The 14,811-nt window shown below is 42.8% G+C and overlaps 1 protein-coding gene across 1 annotated transcript; it reads left to right on the forward strand.

The window, feature by feature from the left end:
• Positions 1–3,162: 3,162 nt before the first annotated feature.
• Positions 3,163–14,314, forward strand: LOC133114806 (uncharacterized). The gene is made up of 14 exons (XM_061224461.1): positions 3,163–3,433; positions 4,753–4,846; positions 6,291–6,378; positions 6,496–6,769; positions 7,029–7,122; positions 7,287–7,374; positions 7,515–7,788; positions 8,022–8,115; positions 9,629–9,716; positions 9,819–10,098; positions 10,795–10,888; positions 11,532–11,619; positions 11,749–12,790; positions 13,153–14,314. Exons 1-13 carry the CDS (start codon positions 3,409–3,411, stop codon positions 12,259–12,261), a joined length of 2,094 nt encoding a protein of 697 aa, XP_061080445.1. The 5' UTR covers positions 3,163–3,408; the 3' UTR covers positions 12,262–12,790; positions 13,153–14,314.
• The last annotated feature ends 497 nt before the right edge of the window (positions 14,315–14,811 follow it).

Genomic DNA, 14,811 nt, shown 5'->3' on the forward strand with positions numbered 1-14,811 from the left:
CACCTGCTGGATTTTTTATAGCGCCATGCAAATGAGGGAGTGATTTCAGCTCCTTTCAGAAATAGACCTGCAGGTTTGGGGAGGGCTTAACCAGACTGCACATAATGTTGCTGGAAGAGTTTGCCAACATTGCAATATCAATTCAGCTTATGATAAGACTATCATACAGGAAAATGGATAGTTGCTATATCTAATGTTGCAGAAACATTGCAGAAACACACGTGCAAGTCATGTGAATGCCATGAGCATTTCATAAGTATTTCATTTTATCAACCATTTGCAGAGAGGTACCATCAAATGAGGTTATTACATTACTGGCATTTGGCAGATGCTCTGATCCAGAGTGATGTACAGTTGATTAGACTAAGCAGGAGACAATCCTCCCCTGGAGCAATGGAGGGTTAAGGGCCTTGCTCAAGGGCCCAACGGCTGTGCGGATCTTATTGCGGCTACACCGGGATTAGAACCATCGACCTTGCATGTCCCAGTCATTTACCTTAACCACCACGCTACAGGCCACCCAAAGTTATTGTTTCTTGTGCCAATTTGAGCATTCTTTCCATTGAGCAGTTTTTTGTGTGTATCTGCATGCGTGAATCAGATGTGAAACACATGTAAGTCAAGCTGAATCATGGTAAATACATGTCCTCCTGAATCCCCAGGACCCAACACACCACCTGTTGAGACTGACAGCTGAGTAGAAAAATAAGCCTGACGTACATACACACTTCAACCTTTTCTTAAGGATGGCATCTCACCCAGTGAATATTATTCATTTATTTACAGAAGCAGTTTATTCATAGAAGTGGAATGCATCCTGGAGTGAGTGGATTTGCATAAAGTGATTGCTTAAACAGAATTAAGGATACATATTCTTTTTATTATATATACATATAATTTTATTAATATGGCACGTTTTACAAATAATTTGTTGGAATATGCTTCACAGTATATCTTGGCCTAACTTTCACAAAGCAAGCCAAAGGTGACAGTGGCAAGCCAGAATGCCCTGGGTGGCATACTGGAGGAAACCTTGGGAAGAGCTTGCCGGGGGAGTAAACTTCCTCTTATATAAAATACCAGTGTGAGTTTGGAGCACCCTCTAGTGTTCATCTTCTGCACTGTAAGGTAAACCCAACACTATTTAAACCCAATGCAACACCCAGGACACTGATCTGGGCATGTCATTCCGATACACCAAAACCACATCAAATCTGTGTGTGTTTGTGTGTGGATAAATACAGCAATAATAATGCATGAAACTATAAATAATATAATTTTCATATAACCTGTGAATGTTCTAACCTTTCATTCCCACAAGTATGAGAATTTTCACATTATTTAAAAAAGTACTTTCATTCCATCATTCCCTTCAGACTGAGAGGTTGGCAGTGATGTTCCCATATAACACATAGCAGCAGTAATGTATTGATATACCAATGGCGATGCAGGAATGTATTTATAAAATGCAGCAATGAGCATTGCATACTATACCTGGAATTTACTGAGCAGTGCATTTTAATAATGAATTCAAGGTAACTCACTTGGAAAGCAATTGACACCGCTTGGAGGTGGACCACATGTAAAAGTGGCATTTTGAAAAACAAAGAGAAGTGGGAACAAAGCAGGCAGCACTGTACTGTGACAAACTGTTGAACCCCTAAATATGAGAGAAAACATTATAGGGCTATATGTATATGAGTCATTGATATACTGTATGCTGTTAGATAAACAGTAGCTTATACATAGAATGGAGAGAGAAAGAGCACCACCACACACAGCGAGACAGGGATCTCTTTGTCATCATTGCCATCAGCATAATTCCTATAGTCACAGTAATAAAACTTTCGAAATGACTGTACTATTAAAGAGATTCACAACAGCCTGGAACATGCGTAAAGAAGGATATGATGTGTGATTTCAATCTAGAATGTCCTTGGCCAAAATAAGGAGAGGCCATACAATTAGGATTTCTCATTGTAACATTAGAAAAAAGACCAAAAGAGTCCTAATGTGCCAAGTTTTCAAAAGGCTCAGTACAATGTGTCATCTTTAAAGAGTTTGTAAAAACAGCCAGGAGAGGGGTGCTTCATGGAGCCACATTAGTAAGTATATGGTTTGATTGGCATGTTTTATACATCAGTATACATCAAAGGTTTGATCACTATTTCTCAAGTTGAATTTGGGGGACTTGGTGAAAATGGTTGGCATTTATATAGCACCTTTATCCAAAGGGCTGTTCAATTAATGCTTCTCATTCACCCATTCATACAGTACTGTGCAAAAGTCTTAGGCACCTGTATAAAATTCTGTACAGATAAGATTCTTCCAAAAATAATTCAATGAAAGGTCCTAAATAAACATAGTATACATTTTACATTACATTTGAGTAATTTGGCAGAATAGTTCAAAACTGAACTTGCCACAGTTCTTCTGCAGACTTTGGTTGGCTCCTTGCTTCTGATTTCAGACAGCCATGATCAAGTTCTTATGTAAAAAGTAGTCAATTGCTTACAGTAATATCCTATTTTTTTCAAATTAAATACAAAAATGTCTGTAAAATAAAATATTTTGGAAATTGAATATTTGGAAATCTCAAATGTGTTTTTATACTAACACACACAAAAAAATAAACATATATAGAATAAAGTCTAGGGTGCATAAGACTTCTGCACAGTACTGTACACCAACGGCAATTGGCTGGCATGCAAGGTTCCAACCAGCTCATCAGGAGCATTTAGGGGTGAGTTAGGTGTCTTGCTCAGGCATTCTTTGACAAACCCAGGGTGGGATCGAACCTGCAACCCACCGACTGCCAGACGACTGCTCTTGCCGCCTGAGCCAATGCTGCCAAAGTGGCGGGTGTATTGTATTGTGGTATAGATATATTTTGAATTATGCAGCTACAAAATGTTGTATAAGTGTGTTGTGTTTAGATCCATTGGTGCAACACTTTGAGGGGGTCCTATATGCCCTATAGGCCGATCGTTTCTTGTAATAGTACCCCCATCCAACAGGTGGCGCTGTGACACGGTGGATATCAGTACAACAGTGTCATCAAACAAAAAGTGTTTTAGCCTCCCCTAGCAACCTTTTTCCCTAAAAACGACCTAGCCACATCATAACATTTGCTCGATCACTTTTAGCGACGTTACTGGCGGTGTAATTATACCCACGGGGCTCATCCCAGTAGTTTATTTTATCCGTGATCCGGCCTCGTCTCCTCTATCCTTGCTTGACCCGGAAATTGATCGAGGTCCACCATCTAAGGACATTCCGAGTCGGAGGAGCGAGTCGAGGAACGAGGAGGTTTCGGCGAGGATACTCGACAAGTGCGGTCTTTACAGAAGTCTTTCGGAACGGCTGGCATATAAATGATCCACTTCTCTGTATATGTCAGTTTGAAACATGGCGGGAACGCACATATACAAATGTAAGTGCGTATTTGTTATAAAGCGCTTTGAACCCATAACACCAATCATTCTTTAGGACGAACAAAAAAGTCAGGATTAAAATAACATTAAAAAGGGTTATAAAAATATAGTAGTTAAGCGTAATCATAAGTCGTTCTTGTTTCCCACATTTGTGACTGAATGTTTAGCTAAAGACACCATGAAACGGAAGTTAGCGAGAACCTTTCAATGCTTAACGTTAACCACGATTATTTTCTAAACCATATTTAATTTCGCCGTACGTATACTATGCAATGCACGTTTCGGAAAGGTTCATCTCCTTCAATGCATTGGGAAAATAACTCACTAACTCAAAAACGATTGGCTCAACAATCGCTGTACTTGTTTTCTCTAGCATCAGCCTTCCGTTCAAAGCATGGGCGGAGCTAGCCTGCCATACCTGGGTGCGAGGCGAGAACAACTGGCATGCTGCCTGTTGTTGATGCTGCCAGTGGCTCGAGTGATCACACTTTTCTATTGGCCGACGGTTAATTTCGTAAGAACGTCTATGATCATACTAATGGGCAATTGCTACTTCTCAATAAAATATTACGTTGACTAGGCGAGAGTCCTCTAATCTATTCTCACTTGTTTTCGCCTGTCTCTATTTTTAGCTCCTCGGTGTATTTTATACTTTAATCTACGGCTTTCGAATTTGTATTCATCTCGGTGGTGTAGTTCCTGACCTTATTACCTAAACATTTAGCCTATCTACCCCGTGTATTAGACCAATGTTCATGGCTTTACAACCGATCCTTTGTGGATTGTACCTTATCTGACCTGTGCTGTAGTTTTGATAAAAGGGTGTTTTATAAATACCGTTTGATCAGATGAGAAGGCAAAGGAAAAGATTCGGTTCATGTAAACATCCCATACATTTTCACGTTAACCCTGATTTAAAGTGTGGGGTTTTTTTTTCGTTAAAGCAAAGGATACGTAGTGTTACCTGTCAACATTCAGTAAACAAGGTTTTTCATGAATGAGGTCTAAGTCGTGTCGATGTTTGGGTACTGAGGGGCCCCGTGGCTGCTCATATGAGTGCCCCGCACCCAGAGCTCTTCTGCTTCTGGTTGAAAAAATTTTTTTTACTCGCAGGACTGAGAAATAATAATCTATTTATGTGCATGTGATGCCCTTTTCCGATGCAGTTCATGTGTTTCATACTGTAAAAACTTTGCATATTTTTCCATATATTTTTCATGATGCAAATATGGGCTTGTGAAGCCCCTTGACACATGCCGTTGTGGTTTATACATGAGGTTTCCCTTTACTTATAGGCGTGTAATGTCATTTCTTACAGGGACAGATGAGGAAACCACCTGTCTCATTCGTCTGAGGTCTGAAAATAACCATCTATTCACGGGGAAGAAGCATACAAAAAAAAAGTCTTGGGGGTGAGTCATGACTAAAGGCATGACAATGTCATCTGTTACTGAAAGGTTTTGCACAGACAATAAGCCAAAACATTTCATAACAACTTGCAGGACCATGTCAATGTCCATATTGGACATGCGTGTCTATATACTTACATTTAGTATCTGAATGGGCATTCCCAATGTACTGTATGATAATAATAGTAAGAGTTCCATTAGAAGTTGCATTTAGATATCCTCATACTCATCGTGCTGGACCCTAGCGTATGCCCCTTTTAGTAGTATTTGCTCCTGAAAATGGATGTGTGCTCACAAGGGATGTCACACGAACTGCTACTTTGGTATCAAGTCAAAAACATAACAGTGCTCGTTTTATTTTTGCAGACGTCTATTGATGTTCCAAATTGGTACCACGATTCTGTCTGACTGATAACAAGCAGCACAAGATGTCTAGCAATGTTGGGAAAGTTGGAAGATCAGTAGTGCTTCTGCAGCAATTGCTAAGCCAATCATAAGTCAGCAGAACAACCAGAAAAAATATTACATTACATTACATTACGTGGCATTTAGCAGACGCTCTTATCCAGAGCGACGTACAACAAAGTGCAAATCAAACACAAATATTTCTGCAGATCAGCCTAAATATTGTAATTAAAATATCAGTTTAACCTTAAATGAACGTACTGTGGACTACCTCCAACAAGGATCAGATCTTCGTCCAGGATTGCCTTCAAAAATAATAAAACATAACAAATCGTGTCCCGATGGAAGGATGCAGTCCAGCTGGAAACACTAAATAACTGGAGTTACTACTGAGAGCAGGTGGGGCAAAGTCAAAGTCAGGGTGGGCGAGCAGTGTTGGGCACAAGTGATGCACTAGGGCAAACAAAACCAAAAAAAAGGGCTAGGCTGGAATCAGTCATACAAAAAGTCAAATACGGTCTTACACAAAGTCAAAGTAATCAGTAATAGTCACACACGCAAAGGTTTGCAGAGCTAGTCTACCATGATCAATGCAAATGGCAGCCTTTTTCAAGAACCGGAATCAGTGTTATTTCTTAATTTATTCAAAAACATTTCTAAGGTCAATGGTGCTTTCTCTGTTTTTAGGATTTTCTTGGGATCCTACGTTTAGGGATGAAATTCAAACTTCTGAAACGGGAGGTTTGGGGTTACAGCAAAGCATTCTTGGCAATTTCACTGCACAAAGTCTGCAGCATTGTGGACTCATTCACTCGAGCTACATCAAGGGTCGAGGGACTTATTTCGCCTACTTAATTTGCATTACTAACAGACTGGACTGTATTTCAAAATGGCAACATACAATTTCTGGTTTCTAAAGTGATTTCCCCCAAGTTGAAGTAAGCGAGGGCAGAACATTTAACAGATTGGACCGCAGCCATTTTATGACGTGGCTGTATTTGTTGTACTTGTGTATGGCTAGCTAACTTGTCGTTTTCCTCAGGGGAATTCTTCAGCACATGGGTCTACAGGGCCATGTGAGCCCTGCACAAGCTGCAAAAAAATGGGACAATCTGAAGCAAAAGTATAAGGTGAGGTTACAGTTGGGAAAACTAGTGCTCAGTGCTGTGACGTTTGTCCTTTGATTCATGTTTTGTAAATGCTCTTACACAGTGACACACACTTCACCCTTTCTTCTTTCTTTGTAGGAACTCCGACGCTCTGCTGCAGGAACGGGGCCGGACAGGGGAGAGGTCACAGCAGCCACTTGGCCGTGGTTCACTGCAATGAATGAGGCCCTCGGCGGAGAACCTATCGATCTTCCTGTTGAGATGGACTCGTGTGCTGCAGAAAACCAGACACACGTGGCTGACGAGGCCTCAGACGTCAGTGGCTCATCTCCTGGATCTGTGGCGGCCGCCTGTAGCCAGATGTTTGTGGTGGAGGTGGAGGACGACACACTGGCCTTTTCTCCATACACTTGTAAGTCGCTTTGGATTAAAAGCGTCTGCCAAATGACTAAAATGTAAATGTAAATGCAATACACTTGTGAGACTGAGAAGTTATAATATCCTTTTTATGTATTTGTTTACTGATGCAATTCATAATTGTAATGGTTTTAGTTTTAGGCTCTTACTGTTTTGCATAATTTACTGTACATATTTCATATCTGGCATATGAGTTAAGGCTATACACAGACATTGCACCTTTACTTATAGGTCTGTAATGTCATTTCTTACAGGGACAGTTGAGGAAACCGCCAGCCTCATTCGACTGAGGTCTGAAAATGATCACCACTTCTCGGGGAAGAGGCATACATCCAAAAAAGCTTGGCTGTGGGTAATCTGTAAAGTTGAATCCACTGTGTGCAACTCTTGTATAAATAATATTTTTGGATATTATTAACACTAATAATTAGTAATAATGTAATATTCAAGTGTGATCACTGTAGTTGTAGGGCACTTGGATATGGAATGTTAACTTGTGATGTTTTTCTCAGGGACATTCTTCAGCAGATGGGACTGCAGGGCCAGGTGAGCCCTGCACAAGCTGCAAAAAAGTGGGACAATCTGAAGCAAAAGTATAAGGTGAGGTTAAATTTCTGGCAGGAAGTGCTCAGTGCTGTGTGATGTTTGTCAGTTGATGCGTGTTTTTAGGTGCTCTTACATAGTGCCACATTGTTCAGTAGGCTCATGGCTCACACTCACCCTTGCTTCTTTAATTGTAGGAACTCCGACGCTCTGCTGCAGCCACGGGGTCGGACAAGGCAGATGTCCCAGCAGCCACTTGGCCGTTGTTTACTGCAATGCATGAGGCCCTCGGCGGGGGGGAACTTATGGATCTTCCTCTCCAGATGGACTCGTGTGCTGCAGAAAAGCCGACGCGTGTGGCTGATGAGGCCTTGGATGCCAGTCGCTCATCTCATGGATCCGTGGCGGCCGCTTGTAGCCAGGCCTGTGTGGAGGAGGAGGAGGACACTCAGCATTTTCCGCCCTACACGTGTACGTCTGAGAAATAAGAATATCCTTTTTCTCTAGTTGTGCATTCACTGCCATTTACCGATGCAATTAATATGTTTCAGGCTATTACCATTTTACATCATTTACTGTGCATATTTCATGTCTGACATATGGGCTTGTAAAGCCCCTTAGCATGTGCCGTTGTGGTTTAAGGCTGTATGTAGACATTACAGGTTGCTCTTCACCCATAGGTTTTGTAATGTTATTTCTTACAGGGACAGTTGAGGAAACGGTCAGCCTCATTCGACTGAGGTCTGAAAATGATCACCTCTTCACGGGGAAGAGGCACACATCCAAAAAAGCTTGGCGGTGAGTCGTCAGTAAAGTTCTGTTGTGCGAGATAATGTAATCTCACCGGTGAATGAAGGATTTCGCATAGAAAAATTGGCCATAAGCTAAAAAAGTCTTCTTTAAAAAGTATTGTTCTTGTTTTCTCTTATGCGTCCACCTATGAACTGCACAGCAATCACAGCCTAATATGGACATGGTAAAAACAAAATACTCGTCGCCTTCCTGCATTATAGTTATTGCTTATTGATAGGTGGCCGTTCATGATGTCAATTGTTGGGCAAAGACAATTCCCCCTTACACTAACCAGGCCCACACATAAAAGAAATAGGATTTGTTTCAGCAGAAAGAGTCCACACTTACTCACAACAAGATGGCCTGGGCATCTATGGCTGGCAAAGATACTGGCTCACTGATGATCATGTCTTCATTGACGATACAACTGCTGATGGTAGTAGCTAAAATAATTCTAAAGTGTATAAGCACATCTTCTCGACCTGTTGCTGTCTGAAGAGAGTGCAAGGAGAGGGAGGTTCTGACAGGGAGGTAGGGGGAGGGTGACCAGTGGGGGGGGGGGGGAGTGCAAACACTCATTTTCAGGATAGTTGTATATTTTATTAAGCAGAATGCAGTATTTTACACCTCATAAGACCCATGATATAAATTAGTATGTGTAATTTTGGAGTCTCCAAATGTCCTGTTTGTAAAGCTGCCTAGATAAAACTATGCTGAATGCCCATCAAATTGGAAAGGGTATTTCTCCAGTGTGGTGGCTGTGGCTTCATTTTGTTTCTAAGCGCACCAGCCACAGCCACAATAATCTGTGTCCAGTCAAAAACAAAATCTTTTCAGTGAGACAGCTTCCAATTTCACTGTGTTTGAGCTTCTTTAACTTTGTTTTAGTAACATTTGGAGTAATATGACTCTTCAAAAAAACAAACCACAAAGGGTTACCTTTCAGAAGAGACCAGGATTGTGCCAACAGGGTTCAAGAATAAAACCATTTTAATTTGGGTATGTGATTTTCAAGCTTGTGTCAAGAAAAGGGGAGATACTTAAGGGGTTAATACATAGGCATATATTTAAAAAAGTGATATAAACTCGAAATCAAAAATAATTACTTGGTCTCTATCAAGCATATACTTTGAGAGTACAAGGGAACGTGTCACCAGAAGCGGTTCCTCCCTGGTATAGATGGGAAGAGGGAGGATAACGGAAGGACCAGGTTGACCCACTTGGACTCTTAAGAAATGTCTAAAATCGACTCTCGCGCACATACTCACACTTGCATGCAATATTTGTAACTTCTTATTGTCCTTGAGAGGTTTGGTGCCTGGAGCCAGGGGGCCCTGGTGGGAGGCATAGGAATTTAGTGCAGTATCTGCTTCTACTCATAATGAAAATATTATCCTCCATCCTCTTTCACGTACATGTGTATATTTAGAATCAGACTTGATCCCAATGTATGATAATCACAGAAAGATATCCATAAGGATATCCATGAGGTATTCATAACTTTTGTTGTCCTTCTCAGGGAAATTCTTCAGCAGATGGGTCTACAGGGCCAGATGAGCCCTACACAAGTTGCAAAAAAGTGGGACAATCTGAAGCATAAGTATAAGGTGAGGTTTGTCCTTTGCTGCGTGTTTTTAGGTGCTCTTACATAGTGACACATTGCTCGGTAGGCTCATGGCTCACCTTCTCCCTTGCTTCTTTCCTTGTAGGAACTCCGACGCTCTGCTACAGGAACGGGGTCAGACAGTGGGGAGGTCACAGCAGCCACTTGGCAGTGGTTTACTGTAATGCATGAGGTCCTCGGCGGGGGGGAACCTATCGATCTTCCTGTCCAGATGGACTCGTGTGCTGCAGAAAAGCCGACGCGTGTGGCTGATGAGGCCTTGGATGCCAGTCGCTCATCTGCTCATGGATCCGTGGCGGCCGCTTGTAGCCAGGCCTGTGTGGAGGAGGAGGAGGAGGACACTCAGCATTTTTCTCCTTACCCTTGTACGACTGAGAAATAATCATGTAATTTCTGTCTATGTGCATTTACTGCCTTTTACTGGTGTAGTTCATATGTTTTAGGTTATTAGGTTATATTGCATAATTCAGTGGTGTCCAATGTTATCCTAAAAGGGCCGGCGTGGGTGCAGGTTTTTGTTTTAACCCAGCAGTAACACACCTGATCATACTAATGAACTAATCGTGGTCTTTAATCAAGACCTTGATGAGTAGAATGAGCTGTCTTAGTCCTGTGCTAAAACAACAACCTGCACACACACCGGCTCTTTCTGGATAAATGGTCAAATGGTAAATGGTTGGCATTTATATAGCGCCTTTATCCAAAGCGCTGTACAGTTGATGCTTCTCATTCACCCATTCATACACACACTCACACACCAACAGCGATTGGCTGCCATGCAAGGCACCGACCAGCTCGTCAGGAGCATTTGGGGGTTAGGTGTCTTGCTCAGGGATACTTCGACATAGCCCGGGTGGGGGATCGAATCTGCAACCCTCCGACTGCTCTTACTGCCTGAGCCACGTCGCCCCACGATGGATAAGATTGGACACCCCTGGCATAATTTATTGAATACAGGCTGGCTTGTGAAGCCACTTGACACATGCTGTTGTGATTTTGGGCTGTACAGAGACATTACAGGTTGTCCTTTACTTAGTGGTCTGTAATGTCATTTCTTACAGGGACACAGGTGGAAACTCTCAGCCTAATTTTGCTGAGGTCTGAAAGTGATCACCTCTTCACGGGGAGGAGGCATACGGCCAAAAAAGCTTGGGAGTGAGTCAGAAGTTCTATGCTGCTTGATGTCACCTGTAACTGAATAATTATGCACAGAAATACTTACGAGAAGCCAAAAAATTCAAGGGGTTAATTTCAGATTATTGCAAGACTGTCCATGTTGGATATGTTGCCTACATGTATGTTTATATTTGGTATTTCACTTTGTGTTCCAAATGAGGCACTGTGGTGTAGTGGTTAGCACTGTTGCCTGAATTTTCAACTAAAGAGCATGTGCTCCTCGCCTAAAATGTGAATGTAGCTGTAAGGTTGCTCTTCATGAAACCGTAGTTACTTTCTCATCATAGTTACAGTCTTGTTTGGAGATATTTTAAGAAAAAAGTGAGACCGTGGGTTGGGTTAATCTTTATTTACAGAGCACTGACTTTTCACTTACAACCTTCTCTGAGGTGTCTAACCGTCAGGGTAATGTTGAAGGAATCAGTCCTCTGCACCGTTATTCATGTCTTGGTCTGGGCTTTGTGTTAAAGCAAGTGCAAATGATAACATCTGACATCCCACACTGAATTAGTAGTAACGAAGTATGCCTGCCCCTGGGAATGGCTAACACATAAGCATGTTGTGACATGGCTGTAATTGTGGGGCGCTTGGGTACAGCATGTTTACATGTTGTTTTTCTCAGGGGAATTCTTCAACATATGGGCCTAAAGGGCCACGTGAGCTCTGCACAAGCTGCAAAGAAGTGGAACAATCTGAAGCAAAAGTATAAGGTGAGGTTATATTTGTGATACAACTGCTCAGTGCTGTGTGATATTTTTAGTAGCTCTTACGTAGTGACACATGGTCATTCCTGTTCAGTAGGCTCATGGCTCACCTTCAACTTGCTTCTTTCCTTGTAGGAACTCCAACGCTCTGCTGCAGGAACGGGGCCAGTCGGGGGAGAGGCCACAGCAGCCACTTGGCCGTGGTTCACTGCAATGCGTGACGCTGTCGCCGGTGACTCGTGTGTCGCAGAAGACCCAGCGCGTGTGGCTGATGAGGCCTCAGATGCCAGTGACTCATCTTCTCCTGGATCGCCCACTTATAGTGTGGTGTGTGTGGAGGTGGAGGGGGAGGAGGAGGAGGAGGAGAGGGAAGAGGAGCGGGAAGAGGAGCGGGAAGAGGAGAGGGAGGAGGAGGAGGATGGAGAGGAGGGCAAAGATGAGGCTCAGCCTGGTAGCCACACACAGGAGGACAGTGAGCCATGCACCTCTGCCTATCCCCCATCCCCCAAAAGGAGAAGGACCTGTCAGGGAGACATTCTCCAGTTCCTGAAGGAGGAGGCCGCCAAAGAGGAAGAGCGTTTCAGGGCCGCTCTAGAGAGCACAAATAGATTCCTGGGCCTTTTCGAGAGATTGGTCAACAAACTGTAAATAGTTTACATAATAAATATATTTACAACACTGTAGCCTACGTGACAGGACACTTGCGTGGAGCAGTGAATCTCACCATCCATGCCATCTTCATTCCTGCCTCACTGGACCTGGCAGAGCCGCAGCCCTGTAGCCAACATCCTCCATGGGCTTACGGATGTCCCCCACTGTCAGACAGATGTAATGGTTGAGGTTCCTTTTGGGGGACTCTTACTCCAGCCACAACAGAATAGTCTTGAAGAACAGTGGGATCTACAGTATCATGCAACAAATGCATAAGTGGTGATGACCCTTGGGACAAAGGTGTGGTCCACCTGAAGAGCCTTGGAGAGCAGGCGCCTCCAGCGTATCTTCAACATGCCAAAAGCCTGCTGAGCCTGCTGGGGTGCACGTCTGCATGGTGGTGGCTGAAGCAGCTCTGTACCCTCCCGAACAGTGGCTCCCGATATGGGGTGATGAGTGCCCCAGGATGGGCGATGCAGGGGTGGCCTCCATGCCACACAAGAACCATGGAGGTTGGACGGACAATGTGGGTAAAATGAATAGTGTGATGATGATCGCAGCATTATTTAAAAATGGATGTTTTTGGTTATTTTCTAAAGTTTTTACATGTTGTAAAAATCATTCACATTTTCATTGAATCAAATTGATATTGGCTAAAGATTTTTGTAGACCAAAATCCTATAATATTCTTATAAAATTATAAAATGTGAAAGTCAACTATTTGAAATGTCATCCAGTGAGAGATTCTATAAACCACTGAGGTTACATGTGATGATTGTGAAACGTGATATCTCAATATGAGAATTGTGCGACTATACGATGATATGGTGTGATGATAAACAATTTTGACTTGCCCTTATTTTGACTTTGACTACCCTTTATATACAGCCCTGCCTGGAGGAGGGTACAGAAACTCAGTCGACCCTGCCGTTCTTCAAGGCTCTGTTTTTGCGGATGGGGCCAGATACCCAAAGAAGGAACATGCCCTTCCCGTCACATACTGCCTGCATCTTGGATGGGAAGCGCTTCCTCTTAAGGTAGCCCTCCCTGCAGCCGGCCAATGGTGCCCACACACTTGAAGAACACCAAGCTGTTGGCCTTTGAAGCAAAGTCTTGGCCAACCTATTCTGGTTCCCTAGCGGTGGGCAGCAAACTGACGTGGGCCATTCCACGCTGACCTGGATTTTTCTCTTTTTCTGTGCAACAATTATGAGATATCAAATTCCAGAAAACTTGAGCTTCATACTCCATTTCTTTGCCTGTAGCACCATTTCAATTTTCCCAAATGATTCTTTTTTTTTTTAGTTGATCAAGGATGTATGCAGTGATCGATTACACCCTGTGTAAAAAGTGGAGTAATCCACAAAGATGTAACTTTCAACATATCTGAAGTAGAGGGTCGGGTGAAATTTCTGACATTGGTTTCCGGACAGGTGTGTCAAGCGTGTCAAAAATTGCCAAATGGAATTTTCTATGGGTAATATCTCAGGTAATGTTTTCAGTAACGTGTTTATCTTTACACAGTAAGAAAGATCCCCGAAGACTCTCGTTTACAAATAAGATAATACTAAAATGATGTTTACGTTTGGTCCCTAGTGACAAAAAGTGAATTTTTAAGCCCCAATACCTCCTCAAAAGTAGATACATTTTCGCTGTGACACCCGCAAAATTTAAATGGCTCTACTGGCAAAACCAAATTGAGTATGAAGCTCCAATTTTTTCGGGAGTTCTAGATCATCATTATCTACCAACAAAAATCTGAGAGGTGCTGTGGTGCACCCTCCTAGAGGTGGAAGGGCAGCAATTGAGTGTACTTGGGGCCCAGCACACCGCACTTTTGGACAAACTGGCCAAGCCAGTACACAGTTGTCAGGATTGTTATGTGGTGTGGCCAGCCACGTCTCCCCTGGCAGTACCTGGGTGAAGACCTCCATGGAGCCACAGTTCAGACGATAGTCTGCCATGATGTCATAGCGCCATTAACATAGAGCTGCAGCACTGGCGCAGTGCCATTTATTTGTATATAATTCCCAACTGGGGAATTGTCAGCCTACGAAAGAAATAAAGAAATTAAGAATTATGAACATTGTGTGTGCATGTAGCCTACAGTTTTCACAGAAGTTGTTATCAAAACACTGTCAGGTAAACTCGGGTGTCATATGTCACCTTTTCTTAATGTAAGTATTTTTTTCATTTTCATGAGAGTGGTATAATATCATGCAGGTTGTTTTTCAAATTTTGGTGCAATCCAAACACACGTGCTGATAAAATGGCATTTGGGACATGGGATGGTCTAAACTACACACTTATGTAGGGAGGGTCTCATTAACATCAGTCCCTGAGCTCCTTTTAAAACCTGTGGGACAGAGAGCAGAGAGGATGGACAGTGCACACCTGTTACACGTCTGGGGAGGGATTAACTTTGTTGGAGAATAATTAATCACCTTAAGGCTTAAGGGTGCTGTGATTGGCAGAAGCTCCTCCCTCTATATCAGCCCCCTTATATCTGGGGCCTGCAGCCTCTCCTCTCCTCACACTCCAACGTGC

The sequence above is a fragment of the Conger conger genome, chromosome 16 (genome assembly GCF_963514075.1).
Source record: "Conger conger chromosome 16, fConCon1.1, whole genome shotgun sequence".
NCBI lineage: Eukaryota > Metazoa > Chordata > Actinopteri > Anguilliformes > Congridae > Conger > Conger conger.